Genomic DNA, 24,253 nt, shown 5'->3' with positions numbered 1-24,253 from the left:
GTATGTCTTCTATCGGACTTGAGCAGTGGTGTGGAAAAGTACCAGTCCTAATGGTCCTTTTATTTGGACTGCTAATCAGTCCAATTGTCAAGGATGGATCCTTGTAGAAACGCTTGTGTTGCAGAGAAACAGTGAAACCGTGTGGGGACGAACAATCACTGTAGTGATCACTCTTCCCCATACAGAGGAGATCGGTGCAGTTGTCACCTCCGCTAACGATCAGGCAATTATCGGGAACGCTTTGTTCCTTTCCAATGATTGCCTGCTAAATCTGTCCATGTCACAGGACCTTTACACCTTGTTGGTGCCACGTGCGCCGAGTTATCAGAGTGTTGCCTTATTGAAAATATTAAGAGGTTGGACAGAGGCACTGTTTCTGGAAGAAACTAATCCTGTACACCCCCTTTAAGTTTTCCTTACCGGGGTCTCTGTTATATTGAGGAGAGGATGTTTGCTTTGTCCTCATAAAGGGGTATTCCCATCTTGGACATTGGGGTCATATTGTTAGGATATGTTCCCCGTGTCAGAACGGAGCCTGCAAAGTTTCGGAGGGTCCACCACGCATGCATGGCCACCCTCCAAAAATTTGACATCTAGGAGAGCGCCGAAAATAGCCAAGCAGCGCGCCTGGCTATTTTTGGTAATCCGGATTAAAATGAATGGGAAGCACACAGCGCAAGCGCGGCCACTGCTCCATTCACTTCTACAGAGCTTATGGAAATAGCTGAGCCAGCGCTCTATCTTCAGCTCTCGCGTAGAAATTATTGGAGGGCGGCCGCGCATGTGAAGCTTGCCCTTTGGCACTTTGTGGGCTCCATTCTAAGTATAGGTGTGGGACCCGCACCTATCAGACATTGGGGGGCATATCCCAGCGATATGCCCCCAATGTCCAAGATGAGAATACCCCTTTAAGGCCTGAATCACACAACTGTGCACGGTCCGGGAAACACTGGCCGCGTGTTGGATGCATCTCCTAAACCGACCGCAGCATCCCTGACCTAAACTGATTACATTTAATGGCTAAAGGGGGGTGGCTAGATCCACAAAGTACATCTAATAAAATTGTCTCGTTGGGCGCTGCCCGGCAGAGAATCCTTGTACCAGCACACTGTCTGGTGGCTGTCTGATTCTTAGGTCGACCGCATCCCCTGGCACCTGGGGAAAACTTTTATTAACCAATTTGAATCCCACAGACAAGCGAGTGTAGTCCCCTAGTTTGGGACTTGTCCTACATTGCAGCGACCATAGTGATTTATGATATACTCAGTTCCTATCTGATCGCAGGTCACATCGTCAGGTGAGTGCAGTACATTAGACCCTCAATCAGATAGGAACTGATGCAATCAGTTTGGGCCGGAGGAGCCACAGGTGGTCCAGGAGATGTGGCCAACACACGGGCTGTGTTCCCTGGACAGAGCAAGGTTGTGTGAATCAGGTATAGGAGTTAATTAAGATGAACGATGTTGCCATCCAGATGCTGTCTGAGTATACAACGGACAGCACTTGGACTGAACATTTACCTATCAAAGTCAATTGCCCAATTCCCAGGGGCGATCTTAATTTTATCACGGACTGTCGGTCCATGCAGACAAAACTGCAGCATGCGCCACCCAGCTCCGATTTTCTTGCAAGATTCGTTGAAGTGAGTGGGTCTGCAGGAAAAATGGACCATCAATGGATGCGATCCATGTGTGGTCTGTTTTAAAACGCTTGTCCAGAACATGGATGCAGTCAGTTTTTGATGCGTTTTTTTACACGTTTTGAGAAAAACTGAAGAACAACACTCAACATCTCCTGGCATTGCATCCAGATGCCTCCCGTTTTTCACGCAAGCCCCATTCACTTCTATGGAGCGAGAGCTGCGGGAAAAAAACGCACAATATAGAAGATGCTGCAGGTTTCATTTCTACGGGACGGCTCTGTCCGGTCAAGTGAATACTACAGAGCCGCCCCATAGAAGTGAATGGGGACGCCATACTTGTAATTACACCGACGGAGCAGAGAAGGCAGCACTCCTATGAGCTCTGCCTTCTCTTCAAACAGCTGATCAGCGGAGGTGCTGGGTGTCGGACCCCTGCCCATCTGATACTGATGACCTGTCCTGAGGATAGGTCATCAATAGTAAAAAGCGGACAACGCCTTTAAGTAGTTGAAAGGTTGAATTCCATTGTCTTGAGATAAAGTTTGCGCCACTTCTGCAGCACTTATAGAGGACCGTCCTGCTCTCCTGACACGTTTGTTTTAGTAAATGCTTGTACTCTACATGACATAACAATTCTGGAGCATCTTTTTGCTTTCACGCGCTGCGTTGGGCCATTCCTTTGATTTACGTTATGAGAATGTGGGAATAAATTGACAACTGGACGTCACCGTACCTCTCAGAACTGATCGGACAGCGTCATAGTGCGTAAGGACACAGAATGGGGAGGAGAGAAATGGAAACGCCTGCCTGTCAGTTCATTCATGCATTTCCAGGAGGAATAATAGGAGGAGCAGTACCGTGCCGACTTGTAAAACAAGATGCTCCAGGATTGTTATTTCATGGGAAACACGGGTACGGTTTTTACATTTCAAGATAAGGGACATAGAGGGCTGTTTAGTGCTGAAATGGGGAGAGGACGATGACGGTATGAGTTACTGCTAAGATTGTTTAGTTTTGAATGTGCAAAAAAGAACGGCATTTTTATGTAGAAGTACAGAAGAAACGAATGTGCCAGGTCTTGCATATCAGAAGGCGGACTTGTTACTGATTAGCATTCGCATTCTCATGAGACGGCACTCAATATGCAGCATATTTTCACTTCCTTATGTGTGAATTGCCTTGATTTGAATTTCACTGCCCCAGAAATTGGCAAACACAAGAAGTCGAAAATATTCAACATTGTTAGTCATGACTCAGACGGCAGTCTTTTCTGTCCATGTGCTATCCAGACGGCACCCCCATAGCACATGGGACCCTTAGGCCCCTTGCAGACGAGCGTTCCTCCCGCAGCGAGTCCGCACCGCAGCACCCGGCCTGACCTCCCAGCACTGACCGAATTCACATAGCATTATATTGATTTATGATGCTATGTAACCCTTACAGTTCTGGAATGTATTGGATAACACTGGCAGCATTATGGCAGTGTTATCCAATACATTCCAGAACTGTAAGGGTTACATAGCATCATAAATCAATTATAATGCTACGTGACCCTCGGCAGCGCTGGGAGGTCAGGCTGGGAGCTGCGTTGCGGACTCGCTGCGGGAGGAACGCTCGTCTGCAAGGGGTCTTAAACTAAATGAGGAAATTCACACTTCAGTTTTTTTTATTTTATTCGCTTTATTGAACACACAAAGCCAATTATATTGACATACTTTGTACATAAACTGTCATTTGTTATACATCAGAAATATCAAATTGGAATGTACATGATTATTTCTACCCTTAGATAGGAGGTTCACATTTTTATCAGAGAGAGCAATGAAGTTACCAACTAAACTTGGCTTATCTATTTCGTTATATCCCACTTTCTTCCTCCTGTCAAACTTTATGACTATCTAACTTGTTCTGCCGCAAAGCTTCTGTCAATCTGTGAACTGAATAGAGAGTTCGTGTTGATGAACACCATACCCCCCACACCTTTTGAAACTTGGACATACAGCCCCTATTCTTGAAAACTATGTTCTTATATGGTATGATAGTGTTGACCAATTGTTTCCATTGCGCTAAAGTGGGTGTTCTATCTCCCATCCATCTAATGGCTATTGCTTTTCGCGCTAAGAATAGTGTTTCTCTCAGGAATATCCTTATATGATGAGAGTAAAGAGCCTCATCCAGTATTCCAAAGAGACATATCTTAGGGTGCAGTGGAACTGCACACTCCAGTAGATCTGAAAGTAGATTTACCGCCTTCTCCCAAAACGTATGTATGGAAGGGCATGCCCAAATAAGATGCCAGGAATCAGCGCGTTCTGATGCACATCTATGACACCCAGAATGGGCAATTCTACCCATCCTATGTAGCCTCTGTGGGGACAGGTAGCTTTGATGTATTATACACAATTGGATAAACTTATTGTTTATTGCAGGTTACACTAGGGTGGGGGATTCAAGAATATCCTCTTCGTCTTCATTAGACAAATCCGGGATCAATGCTTTCCATTTTGATAATGCTTGCACTGGGCTACCTGTCAGTTTAACACAAAGGAAGTGGGTATACAATGCTGATATAAAGCCTCGTGGTCCTTGAGATCGTATAACTCCGATCATTGGAAAGTTAGACAATAGAACTGGGGTATCACGATAGTGTGCTTGCACGGCATGCCTTAGGCTACTTTCACCCTACCGTTCAGAGCGGGTCCGTCTGATGTCTGCCCAGACGGATCCGCTCATATAATGCAGACTTTGGATCCGTTCAGAACGGATCCGTCTGTATTATATTGTAGAAAAAATTCTAAGTGTGAAAGTAGCTTCAGACGGATCCGTCCAGACTTTACATTGAAAGTCAATGGGGGACGGATCCGTTTGAAAATTGAGCCATATAGTGTCAAATTCAAACGGATCCGTCCCCATTGTCTGACCTTGTAAGTCTGGACGGATCCGTTTGCCTCCGCACGGCCAGGCGGACACCCGAACGCTGCAAGCTGAACGCTGCCAGACTGATGCATTCTGAGCGGATCCGCATCCACTCAGAATGCATTAGGGCTGGACGGATCCGTTCGGGGCCGCTTGTGAGAGCCTTCAAACGGAGCTCACAAGCGGAACCCCGACGCTAGTGTGAAAGTAGCCTTAGTTGTAGGAATCTGTAAAATGATTGTCTGGGAAGTTCATGTCTATGATTCATGGACTTATAATTGTTGAAAACATTATTACTATATAGGTTTCCCAATGTGGCAACCCCATGTTCCCTCCAAAACGCTCCGTCCCGCCATCAAGTCAGGAAACATGGGGTTATCCCAAATCGGGGGTTTCCAACAGGTCCGACTCTACATTATGTATACACTTGCAAGCTGACCAAACCCGAACAGCTACCCTATGGATCGGTAGCAGCCTACGCAGAAACAATTTAGGTTGTTCTAGGACTGCCCATAAGTTGGTAAGATTCAGGTATTCTGCAAGATGTTTCTCCTGTCTACAGAGAGCGCCTCCCGGCGATATCCATGTTTTAATATTGCCCAGTTGCCCAGCTAGATAATATAAGTGAATATCAGGCAGAGACATGCCACCCTCCTTTTTAAGACGTGTCAGGTTTAATATTGATAATTTTGATCTATTCGCACCCCATATAAAGGGTCACATCAGGGAAGTAAGTCTCTGAAAGACTGTTTTTGGGATTATATATGGAGCATGCTGCAGAATATACAAACACTTCGGCTGAATAATCAGTTTTATCACATTAATCCTTCCTGATACTGATAAAGGTAATCCCTGCCATACCCTGGATTTATCTTTGCAGTATTCTATGACAGGTTGGATATTTAGAGTATGGAAGGAAGCGACATCCTTTGTTCTAGATATACCTTGGGGGAATGAATCTTCCAACTTGTATAGAGGGCATAAGGTTGACTTGGACCAATTTATCCTTAGTCCTGAGTACTGGCTAAATACTTCAATTATGGTAATTGCTCTAGGGAGCGTAGTTTCCGTTTGTGACATGAAGAGCACCATGTCATCAGCATATAGGCCGACCCTGTCCTCTTGCTCTCCTATTTGGACTCCATGAAATTGCGTGTCCGCCCTGCCGCATAGCCAGATGCTCTATAGCCAGAGCGAAAAGCAATGGTGACAGAGGGCAACCCTGTCTTGTACCTCGCCCCAAGCGGAAATCTGACAGCAACCCATTCACTAATATGCCCGCCCTGGGATGTTTGTATAGCATTTCTATCCATTGTATAAAGTTAGGACCAAAGCCAAATTTTTTAAGAACCTGAAACAAGTAGGGCCACTCAAGAGAGTCGAACGCCTTTGCTGTGTCCAAGGATGCCAGAGCCCATTTCTCCCCTTTCTGTATTCCTATCTGGGTCACAACTTGCACCCTCCTGATATTATCAGTGGTGGATCTACCTGGCAAAAATCCACATTGATCCGGGTGCACCAAGGTGTTAGCTACTCTCCCAAGACGTATGGCCAATATCTTCGCTATGATTTTATAGTCGATGTTTAATAAGGATATCGTTCTATATGACCCACACTCGTCTGGTTCCTTGCCTGGTTTTAGAAGGACTACTATGGTTGCATCATACATCGATGGCGGCAAGCACCTTTTTTGAAATGCATCCTTGTACATACATATCAGCAATGGGTTGATGTGGGCAGCATATTTGATATAAACTTCTAGAGGTAGTCCATCAGGACCGGGAGATTTACCCCTAGCTAACTGTGCTATAGTTTCTTCTAACTCCAGAGTAGTTATAGGAGCTTCCAAACTGTCTATCGCCTCCTGTGTTAAAGTAGGGAATTCCAGATCCTCAAGAAATTCCATGACTTCATCTATCCCATAATTTACTTTGGTCTCATACAGGTCTCTATAGTACTCTTGGAATCTACCCGCTATAGTTTCCGGATCTGACAATATCTGGCCATCTAATGCTTTGATGCGCAATACTGTTGGGGATGCCTGATTCTGTCTGACTATGTGAGCGAGCAAATTGCTGGATTGGTTGCCCAGTTCAAAATACGTTTGTTTGACAAAGAACATTTTCCTTTGAGCTTTTTCTTTGAGTAGGGTCAGATATTGACTCCCTGTTGTTAACCAAGACTCTCTATTTAAATCGCTGGGATCAGCAATATATGTTGCTTCTAATCTAGAACATTCCGTTGCCAGTTTTTCCTCTTGTCTAGCTGCTGACTTTTTAATGAATGATATAGTAGATCTAAGACATCCCCTAAGATATGCTTTCATAGTTTTCCACAACAATGCATAATCCGTAACCTCTTCATGCCCTTCCATAAAAACCTTCAATTGGTCAGGAATGCGATCACACGGTCCAAACAGGGACAACCAGAAAGGATTGATCCGCGATGAGCGTCTGATCACATCCCCTCCCAGCCTCAACACTAGTTGTATCGGTGCATGGTCAGAAATTCCCCTTGGTCCATACTCTATACCGTATGTCAGGGAGCATGTAGTTGAGTTACCCAATGCAAAGTCTACTCGTGATAGCGTATTATGACTAGTTGAGTGACATGAGTATTGTCCGATGTCAGGATATTTAAGGCGCCACATATCCATCCATCCATCCATCCTACTTCCTCCAATAATGCAGCTAGTGACGTCTTATTATTCAGGCGGTTGTCAGTAGCCTCCGCCGGGTGGTGTCTATCTAGATTCTTGTCTAGGGTCATATTAAAGTCCCCAAGACTCACTATACGGGCTGACGGATATGAGGCTGCAAAACTCACTGCCTGCTGAACAATCTGTAAGGAGAAAGGCGGTGGAATGTATATACCTAGTACAACATATAGTATGCAGTTGATGTATGCAGCTATGAACACATACAGTACAGACCAAAAGTTTGCACACACCTTCTCATTCAAAGAGTTTTCTTTATTTTCATGACTATGAAAATTGTAGATTCACACTGAAGGCATCAAAACTATGAATTAACACATGTGGAATTATATACATAACAAACAAGTGTGAAACAACTGAAAATATGTCATATTCTAGGTTCTTCAAAGGAGCCACCTTTTGCTTTGATTACTGCTTTGCACACTCTTGGCATTCTCTTGATGAGCTTCAAGAGGTAGTCCCCTGAAATGGTTTTCACTTCACAGGTGTGCCCTGTCAGGTTTAATAAGTGGGATTTCTTGCCTTATAAATGGGGTTGGGACCATCAGTTGCGTTGAGGAGAAGTCAGGTGGATACACAGCTGATAGTCCTACTGAATAGACTGTTAGAATTTGTATTATGGCAAGAAAAAAGCAGCTAAGTAAAGAAAAACGAGTGGCCATCATTACTTTAAGAAATGAAGGTCAGTCAGTCAGCCGAAAAATTGGGAAAACTTTGAAAGTAAGGGCTATTTGACCATGAAGGAGAGTGATGGGGTGCTGCGCCAGATGACCTGGCCTCCACAGTCACCGGACCTGAACCCAATCGAGATGGTTTGGGGTGAGCTGGACCGCAGAGTGAAGGCAAAAGGGCCAACAAGTGCTAAGCATCTCTGGGAACTTCTTCAAGACTGTTGGAAGACCATTTCAGGGGACTACCTCTTGAAGCTCATCAAGAGAATGCCAAGAGTGTGCAAAGCAGTAATCAAAGCAAAAGGTGGCTACTTTGAAGAACCCTTAATATGACATATTTTCAGTTGTTTCACACTTGTTTGTTATGTATATAATTCCACATGTGTTAATTCATAGTTTTGATGCCTTCATAGTCATGAAAATATAGAAAACTCTTTGAATGGGAAGGTGTGTCCAAACTTTTGGTCTGTACTGTATCTCCCAGCTGAATCTATCTGACATGCCTCTATTTCCCACCTAAGGGATTTGTGCACCATGAGAGATACTCCCCTTGACATACTAGTATAACATGAGTGTTGCGCCCATTGGACCCAGGGCTTTAGGATACGTCTAGTATTGTCTGCTGTTAAATATGTGGGTTAAATCTTCTGATTGCAGAAAAAAACATGGCTGTACCCAGTCCCCTAACGTTCCAGGACATTATACGTATTTCCGACATTCCAATCTTATGCAAAGGACCTTATTTACTTCCTGCCTCTCTCTCCGCACCTTATCCTTTCCGATACAGCACATAACATACAACATTTGAACTATCGGGCATCTCCTGATATAGGCTGCGAGTGCCTGCATGGTGAAACCTTGAACCATCTACAACACTCTTGTCAGTTAAAGACAGAATACCTCGTTTGTTATGCGGCACTTCAAATGAACGGGGTGTGCGTATGGTGAATTACCAGCATCACTATATATCTTTTATCTTATATATGGGAAAACTGTAACTTAACTAGAGACCCAATCCCCAACTTCTAATGGGATCCAGGCCCCGGTTCCCGGGTATTTAGTCCAGCAGGGATCTCTTATCATTCTAAATAATTCCTCATTAACTAGATAATACCTGTTGCAAATGAGAATTATATCCTATCTTGTCTAATTTCCCTTCAATCCCACTTTTTTCCCCCTTATCTGACTATGGACATAATCAAACTATCTCTTGTGAGCTCTAGTAACAACAGGAGCAAATATAAAACAAGAACTTTCAAGAGATCTGATACTTAGTAAGTTAAACCGTCCCCGCTGGTCCCAAGTCCAAGTTCTTAGACCCTCTTTCCTTGCCGTTGGCTATGTACGCCTGTCATCTTGGAGGTCTAGCATTCCTTCCTCTTCCATCCAGCCAGTTAGTGGCCTTCTCAGGATTATTGAAAAACCGTCTCCCATCCCCATCCACTACTCTTAAGCGGGCCGGATACACCATGGAGTAGGGTAGATTCTTCTCACGAAGTCTCCTCTTCACCGTGCTGAATGTTTCCCTGCGTTTCTGCAACTCGGACGAAATATCCGGGAAGATCATGATGTTGCTGTTATCGTGCTTTAGCGCCTGTTTGTTGCGCGCCATCTGTAGCACGTGATCTCTGTCCATAGAGTTTAATAATCTTGCAAGTAGAGGTCTTGGAGGGGCCCCCGGTGAAAGGGGTTTAGCAGGAACGCGATGTGCACGTTCTATGATAAAAGCCGATGAGAATGTTGCCTCTGGAAAGGAGTTGCGGAGCCAGGTAGTGACGAACGCACGTGGGTTGTTGCCCTCTTCTTTTTCAGGCATCCCGATTATCCGCAAGTTATTGCGCCTCGTGCGATTCTCATAGTCGTCACATTTCTGTTGCCAAAAATTGACCTTCTGTTCCAGCTCTTGTAGTTTTGTGGGAAGCGCCTGCAAGCGGTCTTCCACGTCTGAGATCCTATTTTCTGTCTCTTTGACGCGGTCATGTATGGCCTGCATGTCATGGCGGAGTAGGCCTATATCCACCTTCACTTCCTCCAGCTTACCCACCATTGATGTGCGGCAGGTGGCTATCGCTTGCAGCAGCTGCTCAGTGACCTGTTTTAGAGATGGTTCAGTGGCTGCATGCTCCGCTCCTTCAATTGCAGGATCATCCTAACGTCCCGTCTAACGATGGCGAGCGAGAGCCCGCGCCATCTTGGTCTTCCACGCGGGCAAACTCTCGGAGCCGGTCAGCGGCCGACTGCGCTCTATTCCGGGACATGTTTGTGCTGCGGGTCTTTCCTGACCTCCTGCCTGTTCTGGATGTAATTTTTGCGGCAAATAAGTAACAGGATTAGCTTGAAGTTAGGGTATTGGGTCCGGAGCTCCACTAAATGCGACCGCTCATATCGGCTTCCGGCCACGCCCCCCACACTTCAGTTTTACCGCAGCGGCAGAGAAAACCGCAGCGTGCACGACTTCTGGCCAAAACTCATTTCCTTACCTGGCAAAGGACTTTTAGGTGACGTCAAACTTAACTGTAGAAACCAGTGTCAAGCAGCTGCTGCCAAGGCCAATAAAATTATGAGGTGCAGTAGTGCCACTTTACAAATCACTAGTCAGACCACACATGGAGTACTGTGTACAGTTCTGGGCTCCTGTGAACAAGGCAGACATAGCAGAGCTGGAGAGGGTCCAGAAGAGGGCAACTAAGGTAATAACTGGAATGGGTGGACTACAGTACCCTGAAATATTATCAAAATTAGGATTATTCAGTTTGGAAAAAAGACGACTGAGAGGAGGTCTTAGAAGGGCTCATTCACGTGACCGTATGCTTGCCATGCCCAGGTTGCGGACCACAAACAGCGGGTTTGCAATACACGGGCATTGGCTGCGTGCACTCCATGCTGCGGATGCGGAGCCATTGACTTGAATGGGTCAGCAATCTGCAAGATACTGCAAAAAAAATTGGACATGTCCTTCCTTTTGCAGAGTGGAGGCACGGATTGGAAACACTCGGAAGTTCTTCCGTGGGCTTTCTGGTCCATGCCTCTGCACCACAAAAGAAAGGACATGTCCTATCTTTTGCAGTATCTTGCAGATCACTGACCCATTCAAGTCAATGGATCTTCATCCGCAGCACGGAGTGCACACAGCCGGTGCCTGTGTTTAGCAGACTGCTATTTGTCGCAGCATGGGCATGGCAACCATACGGTCGTGTGAATGAGCCCTAACTATGTATAACTATATGAGATGTCAATACAGAGATCACTCCCATCATCTATTTATACCTGTGACAAGGGGACATCTTCTACCTCTAAAGGAAGGAAGGATTCTCTACCGTAAGAGCAGTGAGACTGTGGAACTCTCACCCGCTGCACTTTGATAGGGCCAGGAAGTGTAAACGTGATCACACCTGGCCCTATGAATGAGAGTGCAGAGGGCGCGGCAGTTACAGACAGAGCAGATCCTGTAGGTGTAATGGTAACGCCCCCATTGCTCCTAGAGGCTCATTTGCATATATTAAAACATCATTTTTCTCAGCAATGCGGGAACATATGAACATGGGACCAACACAGATGTCTTCAGCTGCCAAGCGCACATGTAACAGGTCCGCCAGTGTCATAGGGACAGAACTGCTGACAGATGCCCTTTAAGTCGTTCTGTCACAGATGGGCTCTTCATGTGTGATTAGATTGTGGGCAGGAAGATCCTACCTTGATGCTGCAGACAGTTCTTTAATCTCATAGTATTTATCTTTTGCGGTATACAGACAGTAATTAGACTTTTTCTTTTTTATTATTAAAAAGGATTTCTTATCGTAATGAAAAAAGCAGATGGGAAAATCTTTAACACAAACAACCAGATGAGATCTGTGTCCAGCAGATAACAATGCTTGTGTTCATGGCAATCTGTCTCCTCCTTATTGTGAAATATAAACGTATGGCTACATTGTGACAAGAAAACAAGAATGCCCCGTTATATAAATGGGATCATTGGTGCCTATTTATTTACTACACTTGGGTCCCATTCACATGGCAGATTTTTGGGCATTTATCTGGAGGGGACGTTCCTAGGACCCTTTCTTTCTCCCTGCTGCTCCCAGTTTCCTGTGAAGAGTTAGGTGGCACTCTGACTAAAAAGTCGTGGATCGCAGGCGATGGTTCCCAGCCCAAATGTAGTAAATAAAAGACTCCTGTATTGTTTTAACAATTCAATCGTATACAAGAGTCTCTACTATTCGCTCCCAGTTTCCTGACACATAATGCCACCTCATAGAGACGTGGGGCGTGAGTTACTGCAGCAGCATCTCCCTCCTCTCCCTGCCTGTCTAGTATTTATCATATCACTGTGTACTATTAAGCCTCATTCACACGTCAGTGTTTGGTCAGTGATTTCCATCAGTGCTTTTGAGCCAAAACCAGGTGCGGCTCTAAACACAGTACAGGAGCAGATCTTTCCATTATACTTTCTCTCTGTGGAGGCTCCAATCCTGGTTTCGGCTCACAATCGCTGATGGAAATCACTGACCAAACACTGACGTGTGAATGAGGCTTAACGCTGGGTTCACACATGAGCGTTTTACAGCGCGTACGAACGCGCTGTAAAACGCCCTACGCCCCAAGAAGTACAGGAGCTTCTTTGGGGCGTATGGTCGCGTGTTCCCGTACATAGACTTCCGGGAACGCGCGACAATGGGCGTTTGCTTGTTTTTCCGGAGCCGCGTATGTAAATGCCGGATAAAATCGCGCAAACAGAGCGCATGTAAGTACGCTCAGGTGTGAACCCAGCGTTGGGGTGCTTTCACACTTGCGGCAGAGGATTCCGGCAAGCAGTTCCGTCGCTGGAACTGCCTGCCGGATCCGGCAAAACGTATGCCAACTGATTGCATTTTAAGACTGATCAGGATCCTGATCCGTCTTACAAATGCATTGCAAGAACGGATCCGTCTGTCCGTTTGTCATACGGACAAACGGATCCGTTTTGATTTTTTTTTTCACATTTTTACCGGTCTGGGCATGCGCAGACTGGAAGGACGGATCCGGTATTTTAACTTTTAAACATTCCTGTGGAAAAAAATGCCGGCATTCAGGCAAGTCTTCCGTTTTTTTTGGCCGGAGATAAAACCGTAGCATGCTGCAGTTTTATCTTTTGCCTGATCAGTCAAAAAGACTTGAAGACCTCCTGAATGCATGGGGATAAAACTGATCAGTTCTTTTTCAGTATTGAGCCCCTAGGACGGAACTCTATGCCGGAAAAGAATAACGCTAGTGTGAAAGTACCCTTAGACAAGACATATTGGTGATTAAGGTTTCCAAGCATATACAGAGAACATGCAGGTGGAGAAAGGGCACCTACAAAATGCAGGGAGTAGAGGAGATGCTTATTCGTACATTGGTATATGTATGATGTTCTCGGACACTCTGTGTCCACATGGCTTTATATCTTGCATTCTTGTTTCAGTAGAACAAATAAGAAATCACTCATTTTATTTTTCCAGCGTTGCCGCATGAATGAAGACACGGGCACAGATTATATCCAGTCGTGGAAAATCTCGGATGTGCTGGACAGTGGTGGTATTGGAGTGGTGGAGCAAAGTAGACACATCCACATTCAACCAGGGGACGTAGTTTCAAGCTTCCTCTGGCCCTGGCAGACAAAATGTGTATTGGAAGGCAAATCTCTGACAAAGGTAACTTCAGTCTAAATGCATGTACCCCATAGTACTAGGAGGACAGAGAAGAGGTTAAAGGGGTTATCCACCTGAGGAGAGGCCTTCACTAGGTGATCTGACACCTCACCGATCAGCTGGCCTCCAATAGCTCCGGAAGGAGACAGTGTCCTCTACTTTGTGGTGAATTGAGGTCATTGACTTTAATGGGAGAAGCCGTGTAATGGCGAGCCCCGTTCACTACAAAGTAGAGACGACTGTCTGCTTCCAGTGCCAGAGCTCCATCGACCTGGGGTGTGGGGTGTCGGACGCCTGCCCTGAGGATGGGCCATCACATCATATGGTTTGAATAGTAATTTATCATTCAAGTGAATTATAAAAGGTGGACAAACCCTTCAATCTCCATGGTGGTCTAGGGTGGTAAAGGGGTTAATATCCATGAGGGTATACGTTATCCAGCAACTACTCCTCTTAGCAGGCTACAGTGCTGAACATGGTCAACCTGTGCAACCCAAGTGACGCGGTTATCAGGCGTGACTAATTGACCCCTGTAATGTAATTCAAAACGTGTTGGGTCAGCGCGATCGAGGAAGTTCATTTATGGTCAGCTATTGTATATTGGACCACGTGGTCCAGTTTTCGGGTCCTATACTGTGCCTCGGGAGTCCAGGACACCCTGGCTGACTTGCCCATAATTGAACGGTAACCTTCCCCCTCCCAGCAGCACAGGGGATCTTCTGTCATTGCAGACCAGTAAGTACACTAGATCACATTATTGGGCATCACGTTATTTTATTGAGATTTACAAATAATGCTAATTACTTACTAACGGTTCCCTATTCATTCCAGTGATCCAGTCATTGCTTTATAAGCTGTGAATCCCGCCAGACTTTGAATTTTCTAATATATCCATGTTAATTCCAATAGCTGGACCCTAGTCTGGTGGATGGACATCTGTCACATTTTCTGGGCGCAGTCGGGTTAACTGGTTTGACTGCGTTCCTCGGTGTGAAAGAGAAGGGTCATGTGGTTCCTGCCGCTAATCAGACGATGGTTGTTAGTGGCGCTGCTGGAGCGTGTGGATCATTGGCCGGACAGGTAGGTGCTACACGGGTAGAAGGCAGGCACTGTGCTTCAGCGTCCATATCCTCAGATATATCTCCTGAAGCCTGACATGTTATCTCGGCTACAACCCAGTGTACATGACTATTTGTTACAAATGTGCCGCATTTTAGGCCTCGTCCATGTTTCCGTTTTTTACTGACGTTTGCTGTCTGCATTTTGCGTAACCATTGATTTAAATGTGTCTGTTCACATTTCAGTATTTTTTTTTTTTTACTGACTCCGGGTCAGTTAAAAAAATTACGGACACATGCTCTACTTTGATCCTTGATGCGGACCAAGAATGTCCATCGAAGTCTATGGGTCTGTGAAAATCTGGCATCCGTGTTGTGTACGTATTGCGTCCGTTTTTCACTGAAGTCTAATAGAAGATTCTTTGGAAACAGATTTTAGCTGAGCAACTTCCGTGAATTACGGATGACACACTGATGGTAAAAACGGACAGTATTTATGCCTTCACGGATGGAACACATACGCTTTTTTTTCACGGACATGACCCTGACACGGAAATGTGAACAAGGCCTTAGTGTCCATAAAATGTACCAGTGAACTGAACTTAAGCCATTTGCAGCCATTATACAGACGCATAAAAGCAGTCGCGCTGTGGCAATCTGAGGCTTTACGCCTCATGTACACGGCCGTAATTGCTTTGCGGTGCATAAAAAGCGGATCCCGGCCGAGTGCATGCTGCTTTTTTTTTTTTTTTTACTTCTGTATAAATGTCCTATCCTTGTCTGCAAAATGGACAAGAATAGGACTTGTTCGATCTTTTTGCGGGCCACAGAATGGACGTACGGATGTGAACAGCACGTGGTGTACTGTCCGCATCTTTTGCGGCCCCACTAAAATGAACGGGTCCACATCCGATTGGATGCAGAGACTACGGCCTTGTGTATGAGCCCTTACTCTGATGGAGCAGGATGTACTGACAGGGGTTTTCCCGGATTGCTATGGTTTTAACAGATATGCTCAAGTATTTTCTTGCCTTATGTACAGTACAGACCAAAAGTTTGGACACACCTTCTCATTCAAAGAGTTTTCTTTATTTTCATGACTATGAAGGCATCAAAACTATGAATTAACACATGTGGAATTATATACATAACAAACAAGTGTGAAACAACTGAAAATATGTCATATTCTAGGTTCTTCAAAGTAGCCACCTTTTGCTTTGATTACTGCTTTGCACACTCTTGGCATTCTCTTGATGAGCTTCAAGAGGTAGACCCCTGAAATGGTCTTCCAACAGTCTTGAAGGAGTTCCCAGAGATGCTTAGCACTTGTTGGCCCTTTTGCCTTCACTCTGCGGTCCAGCTCACCCCAAACCATCTCGATTGGGTTCAGGTCCGGTGACTGTGGAGGCCTGGTCATCTGGCGCAGCACCCCATCACTCTCCTTCATGGTCAAATAGCCCTTACTTTCAAAGTTTTCCCAATTTTTCGACTGACTGACCTTCATTTCTTAAAGTAATGATGGCCACTCAGTTTTCTTTACTTAGCTGCTTTTTTCTTGCCATAATACAAATTCTAACAGTCTATTCAGTAGGACTATCAGCTGTGTATCCACCTGACTTCTCCTCAACGCAACTGATGGTCCCAACCCCATTTATAAGGCAAGAAATCCCACTTATTAAACCTGACAGGGCACACCTGTGAAGTGAAAACCATTTCAGGGGACTACCTCTTGAAGCTCATCAAGAGAATGCCAAGAGTGTGCAAAGCAGTAATCAAAGCAAAAGGTGGCTACTTTGAAGAACCTAGAATATGACATATTTTCAGTTGTTTCACACTTGTTTGTTATGTATATAATTCCACATGTGTTAATTCATAGTTTTGATGCCTTCAGTGTGAATCTACAATTTTCATAGTCATGAAAATAAAGAAAACTCTTTGAAAGAGAAGGTGTGTCCAAACTTTTGGTCTGTACTGTACGTGTTCCCTGTTTTTTTTAATTTTTTTTGTTCAATTTGGACCCTCCTGATCCGTTTTTCACCTTGTATATAAATCCCTCTGGTTTGTTTCCATCCTGTATGTAGCACTTCCTGTTGCTGTATCCAACCAAACCCATGATGCACTTCACCTTTCTCTGCCACTGCTCCAGCCCCGCCCCTAACCACGCCCAACTAGTTACATAGACATTCCCCTTTCACTGGACCACGGCCCAGAATGGGAGATAGGAGCAATAAAGGTAAAAGAAATACATTAAAAAAAAAAAAGACAGCTACCTTTAATGATTATTTTAAAGGATGTTGATGCAAAGCGGAAAACCCCTTTTTTTTTAAAGACCGTTTCTCTTTAAACATATTTGCAAAGTCAGAAGATGTAACCTATTCACTGAACACGTGTTCTGCAGATTGGACGATTCCTCGGCTGCGCTCGCGTCGTTGGAATTTGTGGGACGGATGATAAATGTTCAGTACTGACCTCGGAGTTGGGTTTTGATGCTGCCTTGAATTACAAGGAAAAGGTTCTTGCGGACAAGTTAAGATCCTGCTGTCCTGACGGAGTGGATGTGTACTTTGACAATGTCGGCGGAGAAATCAGCGATGTTGTAATCAGTCAGGTGAATATTCAGTATTTATGCCTGTTAACGAATAGGATTTATGAGATTAGAAAGATATGGGGATGAATCTGTCTGAAGTGTCATGGCATGTGCAACGTGCCACCCCCCCAGGTTTATAGGAATGCAGAGTGGTGTGGTGCGGCCTCAATAGTTTTCTGTGTCACGGTGCTTCTACCTGGATACAGCCGATCCCCAGGGTTAGGCTCCAAAGCAATAAAGGGGGGTAGTTGAGGTAGGAGATGGAGAAAAAATTGAGTCCAGACCTTGATAAAGTTCAACAGCTTTACTTGCATCAACTTGTATCCAGACATAATTCAGGCTTTCTCATGGTTCCAGCAGGCTTTGGCATAAACTAAAAGGCAAACTTGATTGCTTTCTCTCTCTGCTGTGCTAAACTCTGCTTTAGTCTGGTAGCTGGACATTAGGTATCTCTGGAGTGGGGTGCTTTTGGCTGCTGACCCCTAGTGACACTCTGTCTGTAGATCTGTAAGGAGTCAGGGTGCTCTATGAGCTACTTCTCTTTTTAGAGTTCTGCTGCAGGAGGTGGAACGTTCACCTTGCTGCTACATCTTTCATGTCTTCTCAGCTCCACTATCGAATCTAAACTGGAATACACTAGAACTGCAACCTCTCCCTTCTGGTAGGAAGCAGGACTAGACCACTTCTGCCCAAAGGGGGGAGAATGGAATGGTAAGTTCCATTCTATCTAAGGATAGCTCTGCCTTATACGCTGCCACCTGCTGGTGAACCAGGCATATTACATGAACATAACACTTACATAGCAAGATAATGAATGCACAGTGACAAAGGACATGGAAATAAATACACAGATAACATTAATGTTAGAGACAGTAGCAGAGTAAGGGAATGATAATACCACTCTGGGGTATTACACATGGGCCCACGTAGCGGGTCCCATATGGCTGTGGGACGTTACTGCACTGTGGTCACAAACTGCACCAAATTGGTTCTTAAAGGTGACCACACACTTTAGGAGCAGCCATTAACAACAATCAAGTTTTAGCAATAAATTTGAAAACCCTACAGACAGGCAGGTCAGTGTGGTTTTCCGACATATCACGGCCACCCAGACCCTGCACCATGGACTTGTACCCTAATTCCATTCAAAGGCCTCATGCAGACGACCGTTGTGTGTTTTGTGGTCCGCAAATTGCAGATCCGCAAAACACGGATGGCGTCCATGTGCGTTCCGCAATTTGCGGAATGGCACGGACAGCCATTGATATAACTGCCTATTCTTGTCCACCAAACGGACAAGAATAGGACAGGTTATATTTTTTTTTTGCGGACCACGGAACGGAGTAACGGATGCGGACAGCGCACGGAGTGCTGTCCACATCTTTTGCAGCCCCATTGAAGTGAATGGGTCCGCATCCAACCCACAAAAACTGCGGCTTGGATGCGGAGCAAAACAACGGTCGTGTGCATGAGGTCAAACTCAACTTTCCGGTGAGATTATAAGGAACTTCAATTTAAGTAGTTTCCAGGACTAGATAAAAGGTCTGCTTTCCAGAAACTGCACCACATTTGTCAATGGACTCCTCCTCATTCATGTGTACTGCAGTACCAGACACGGCCTACGGGCAGATGTGCTGCAGACCCTTCTAATCATGGACCAGCCTCATGCATATGACTGTATCTGTTTTGCAGTCCACAAATCGCAGATCCTGGCCCAGGGGTGCACGTAGCCTTTCTGCTGCCTGAGGCGAAAACTGAAACGGCGCCCCCCCCCCCCCCTTCCCAATGACAATTTCTTAACCTAACCCCTTCCCTTCAGCCCATGGCCCTTCGACTGCCCCCCTCTTGCCGTTAGCTGGTGCTGCCTGAGGCGATCGCCTCGTCTGGCCTCATTGGTGGTGCACCCCTGTCCTGGCTGCATGCATGCCAACAGGACATGTTCTATCTTTTTTGCAGGGCCTTGGAACGGACATACAGATGCAGACAGCACACGGTGTGCTGTCCACATCTTTTGCGGCCCCATTGAAACAAATGGGTCCATATCCAACCCGCAAAAAATGCAAATCGGATGTAGACTGAACATACGGTTGTGTGCATGAGCCCTAATTCATATTGACAAGGCAGCTATCAGGCACTGGAAGTCTGATGTAGTGATCAGTGATTTTCTTTCTCTGCCTGATGACTTTATTTGGCCGAAATGGAAAAGGTGTAATAATTGCATTAAATGGAGGAGAACCAAATAATTTTTTGTAATTTTTTTTAAGTAGATGACGAGGGGCAGCCATATCATTTTATGTGGTCAGATCTCACAATACAATAAGGATGTTCCTTATCCACCACCTCTGCCTCCTCAGACTGAGGCCACCCTGAAAGAGCGCAATATCACAAGGTGGGTGGTCTTTCTGTAGTATAAAAGGAAACTTTTTTTAATTTTTTTTACTTTTATCATACATGTTATTGTATAACAAATTTATTATATACACTGATATATTTAAAGGGCATCTGTCAGCAGATTTGTCCCTATGACACTGGCTGACCTGTTACATGTGCGCTCGTCAGCTGAAGGCATCTGTGTTGGTCCCATGTTCATATGTGCCCGCATTGCTGAGAAAAATGATGTTTTAATATATGCAAATGAGCCTTTAGGAGCAACGGGGGAGTTACCATTACACCTACAGGCTCAGCTCTCTCTGCAACTGCCGCGTCCGCTACACTTTTCACTGTAAAAAGTCAGGTCCGGTGCGATCATGTTTACACTGCCTGGTCCTGTCAATCAAACTGGAGAAGGAGCAGCAGTTGCAGAGAGAGCAGAGCCTCTAGGTGTAACGGTAACGCCCCCGTTGCTCCTAGAGGCTCATTTGCATATATTAAAACATAACTTTCTCAGCAATGCGGGCACATATGAACATGGGACCAACACAGATGTCTTCAGCTGCCAAGTGCACATGTAACAGGTCAGCCAGTGTCATAGGTACAGTACTGCTGACAGATGCCCTTTAACATGAGCATGATAGAGTTTTTACATCCATCATGTACATTACATTATTTTGTGCTGCACTTACTTTTGTTTTATGTGACACTGATGCCACGAGAGAGGAGAGTGTACCTGATTGATGCAAATATGTAGTCTTAGTAATTACGTTAATGTTTTAATTTTTGACAGGGAAAGATTTATGGTCTTGAACTATGCAGATCAACATGAAATGGGTGTTCAGCAGCTCAGTCAGTGGTTGAAAATCGGAAAATTGAAGGTATGTCCAAGACAGAACGCATGTGGCCAAACCAAGCCCATATGTGGACTACGTGTCCAGTGTACTCTTCACTCCAATTAGCCAAATACCATAGTATTTATTTTTTTGTGCCACTTTATGTAAAGCTACTTTTACATTTGCGTTGTTGTTTTCCGTGATTGAGATCTGGCAGAGGATCTCAATACCGGAAAAAAATGTTTCCGTTTAGACCTCATGCTTCTGAATGGAAAGAGATCAATCAGGATGTATCGGTGTATCAGGATATCCGTTTTGTGACCGGACACAAAACTGCTGTAAGCTGCAGTTTTGTGTCTGGTCATAAAAACGGATCCGGCACTGAAAACAATGTGAGGGCTCATGCACACAACCGTATGTATTTTGCGGTCCGCAAAAAATACGGATGACGTCCGTGTGCATTCCGTATTTTGCGGAACGGAACAGCTGGCCCCTAATAGAACAGTCCTATCCTTGTGCATTATCCGGACAATAATAGGACATGTTCTATTTTTTTGCGGAACGGACATACGGACACGGAATGCACACGGAGTAACTTCAGTTTTTTTTGCGGACCCATTGAAACGAATGGTTCTGCATACGGTCCGCAAAAAAAAACCAGAGCGGACAGGGAAAGAAAATACGTTCATGTGCATGAGCTCTAAGGGCTTTTTCACACTTGCGTTGTTCTTTTCCGGCATAGAGTTCCGTCGTCTGGGCTCTATGCCGGAAGAATCCTGATCAGGATTATCCTAATGCATTCTGAATGGAAAGAAATCTGTTCAGGATGCATCAGGATGTCTTCAGTTCCGGACCGGAACGTTTTTTGGCCGGAGAAAATACCGCAGCATGCTGTGCTTTTTGCTCCGGCCAAAAATCCTGAACACTTGCCGCAAGGCCGGATCCGGAATGAATGCCCATTGAAAGGCATTGATCCGGATCCGGCCTTAAGCTAAATGTCATTTCGGCACATTACCGGATCCGACGTTTAACTTTTTCTGAATGGTTACCATGGCTGCCAGGACGCTAAAGTCCTGTTTGCCATGGTAAAGTGTAGTGGGGAGCGGGGGAGCAGTATACTTACCGTCCGTGCGGCTCCCGGGGCGCTTTAGAGTGACGTCAGGGCGGCATCCATGCGCATGGGGCGCTCTGACGTCATTCTGGAGTGCCCCGGGAGCCACACGGACTGTAAGTATACTGCTCCCCCGCTCCCCACTACTACTATGGCAACCAGGACTTTAATAGCATCCTGGCTGCCAAAGTAACACTGAACGCATTTTGAAGACGGATCAGTCTTCAAATGCTTTCAGTTCACTTGCGGTGTTACGGATCCGGCGGGCACCTCCGGCAAATGGAGTACACGCCGGATCCGGACAACGCAAGTGTGAAAGAGGCCTAAGTCAATGGTGACTGATTTGTTTTTTTTTTAGGTGCCTAAAAAACTGGATCACCCATTGATTTTCGAATCAAATCGTTTTTATTAAACAATAAATACATATTATAACATAATACAATATGTTGACTTTTTCTTTCTTTAAATTATCCACGATGCAGATTCAGTGAACAACAATACTCATAAGTATATCACCACTCAGTATTATCATGAATCCATACACTACATATACCTTTGCTAAAACATATTATGGGCAAAAAAAAATTACCAGAAACTTGACCTTTCCAAACTCCCTCCCCCCCTTACCCTACCCTAACCCCCCAACCCTAACATTGGTCTTGACCATCACATGACTATATAACCACGTGGGTATGAGATAACCATTCAGTCCACATTTTTTCAAACTTCTGAGGGCACCCTCTCTTCACAAACACCCCTTTTTCGAGTACCAGCATGTCATGCACCTTCCGTTCAAACTCACTCAGTGTAGGCGGACTCCCCTGGATCCACCTCATAGCGATCAGTTTCCTGGCCACATATAGCAATCTCCCCGCAGCTACCCTAACCGGTTCATTTCCTCCAATTTCAGACACATACCCCAGAATACACACCTTAGGATCTTTTTGAATTCTTAATGTCAATTTACTATTAATCATCTCTACAACTTCCTCCCAATAATTAGCAACTACTGGACAAGACCACAACATATGTAACAAGTCTGCACCATCTTCCATACACTTTGGGCACTTGTCATCACCTCTTACTCCTATCTTTTTCAGGAACACCGGTGTTTTGTACACTCTATGTATGATAAATAGTTGGGACAGTTTGCCCTGTTCGCTCAAGGACACCTTAGGGACTCCTTCCAATATATCTTCCCACTTATCCTTAGACATATCCCCCACGTCAGCCTCCCACTTTTTCATTCTTGAAAGCGGATATCCCTCTAAGAATTTTTCCATTAGAAGAGCGTACACCTGTGATATTAACCCTCTTTTTCCCCCTCCCGACGGAAGAACAAGCTTATGGACCACCTCCATTTGAGCTATCACACATCCCTTCCGCATCGTGACCCCAAGGGCATGTCTTATTTGAAGATATTTATAAAACCACTCCTTGGGGATATTAAATTCCTGCTGCAGGTTTTGAAATGACCTACATGTCTTATCCTTAATTAATTGTCCAATTCTCGTCACTCCATAAGTTTCCCAGTTCCTAAGTCCTGGTATGGCCAATAGTTCTGGCAGCAAGTGGTTCTTTCCAATAGGTGAAAGTTCACTAATACCTCCCACTCCTCTTAGCAGCTTCACTTTTGCCCAAACTTTTTTCATGAGTTCAATCAGAGGAAGTTTTTCCCTCCCTGCATGCATTCCTAAACCTTCCAGAATGCCCATGAGGTCACGACTGCCCAGCCAATGCTGCAATATCTGCCCAGTCATATCCGGTGCTTGTAGATCAATCCATCCCTTAAAATGCTGACATTGGGAAGCCAAAAAATAAATCCATGCGTTAGGGACAGCTAAGCCCCCTTCCGACTTAGAATACTGCAATGTCTCCAGTTTGATCCTAGCCTGTCCATACTTTCAAGTAAGATCTCTAAATATAGAGTGAATTTTCTTAAATCTATCCAGAGGGATCCAAACTGGAGCATTATTCAGTATATATAACAGTTGGGGCATCATAACCATTTTTAAAAGGTTAACTCTACCTACCACCGAAAGAAAGAGCCTACACCATGACCTCACTTTAAGCCTAAAAGTAGCTAGCAAAGGGGATAGATTTAGTTCTTCAAAATCCGCTAGTCTCGGTGTTATATGTAATCCCAGATATTTAAATTTATCCACCCAGGGCACCAAACTATCTACTTGTCTGCCTACCAGGGCCTGCCCGTCAATTGGCATCAAAGAGGATTTCTGCCAGTTTATCCGTAGTCCGGAAAAGCTACCAAATCTGTCAATCAATGCCATGGCCGCATCCAGGGACGCACCAGTATCGCCCAAGAAAAGTAGGGTATCATCAGCGTACATAGCCACTTTATTATGCAGTTCACCATATCTAAACCCCTCTATACTTGTAGATAAGCGAATATGCGCCGCCAACGGCTCTATTGCAAGAGCAAACAATAAGGGCGACAGTGGGCATCCCTGTCTGGAACCCCTGGCGAGGGGAAAACAGTCTGATAATCCTCCATTAGCTCTAATTCTCGCCTTAGGACTAGAATACAGAACCTGTACCCACTGAATGAACCGTTTACCAAAGCCCATAGTTCTCAGGACCCCCCACAAATACCTCCATTCCACACTATCAATCGCCTTAGCGGCGTCAAGCGCAAGCAAGGCCCTGTCACCACCATTGTCCG

At 45.1% G+C, this 24,253-nt stretch overlaps 2 protein-coding genes across 3 annotated transcripts in view; one reads left to right on the top strand and one right to left on the bottom strand.

Moving 5' to 3' along the window:
* PTGR2 (prostaglandin reductase 2) overlaps positions 1 to 24,253 on the top strand; it is a 45,507-nt gene that overhangs the window by 8,697 nt on the left and 12,557 nt on the right. The window contains exons 4-8 of the mRNA XM_040412768.1: positions 13,423 to 13,614; positions 14,521 to 14,691; positions 17,068 to 17,277; positions 19,524 to 19,645; positions 20,420 to 20,507. Of these exons, the coding sequence (XP_040268702.1) occupies positions 13,423 to 13,614; positions 14,521 to 14,691; positions 17,068 to 17,277; positions 19,524 to 19,645; positions 20,420 to 20,507 (783 nt within the window). The remainder of the gene's footprint in view (positions 1 to 13,422; positions 13,615 to 14,520; positions 14,692 to 17,067; positions 17,278 to 19,523; positions 19,646 to 20,419; positions 20,508 to 24,253) is intronic.
* Positions 17,189 to 24,253, bottom strand: part of TMEM62 (transmembrane protein 62) — a 57,857-nt gene continuing 50,792 nt past the window's right edge. Inside the window, exon 15 of one of the 2 annotated variants that reach the window (XM_040412766.1) lies at positions 17,189 to 17,298. The gene's annotated coding sequence lies outside the window, so the exon portion shown is untranslated. The remainder of the gene's footprint in view (positions 17,299 to 24,253) is intronic. The other variant, XR_005774936.1, reaches the window with a different exon arrangement.

This window comes from Bufo bufo, chromosome 11, assembly GCF_905171765.1.
Source record: "Bufo bufo chromosome 11, aBufBuf1.1, whole genome shotgun sequence".
Taxonomy (NCBI): domain Eukaryota; kingdom Metazoa; phylum Chordata; class Amphibia; order Anura; family Bufonidae; genus Bufo; species Bufo bufo.
Note: the sequence above shows the minus strand (reverse complement) of the source record. Positions and strands in the feature narration are given on the sequence as shown.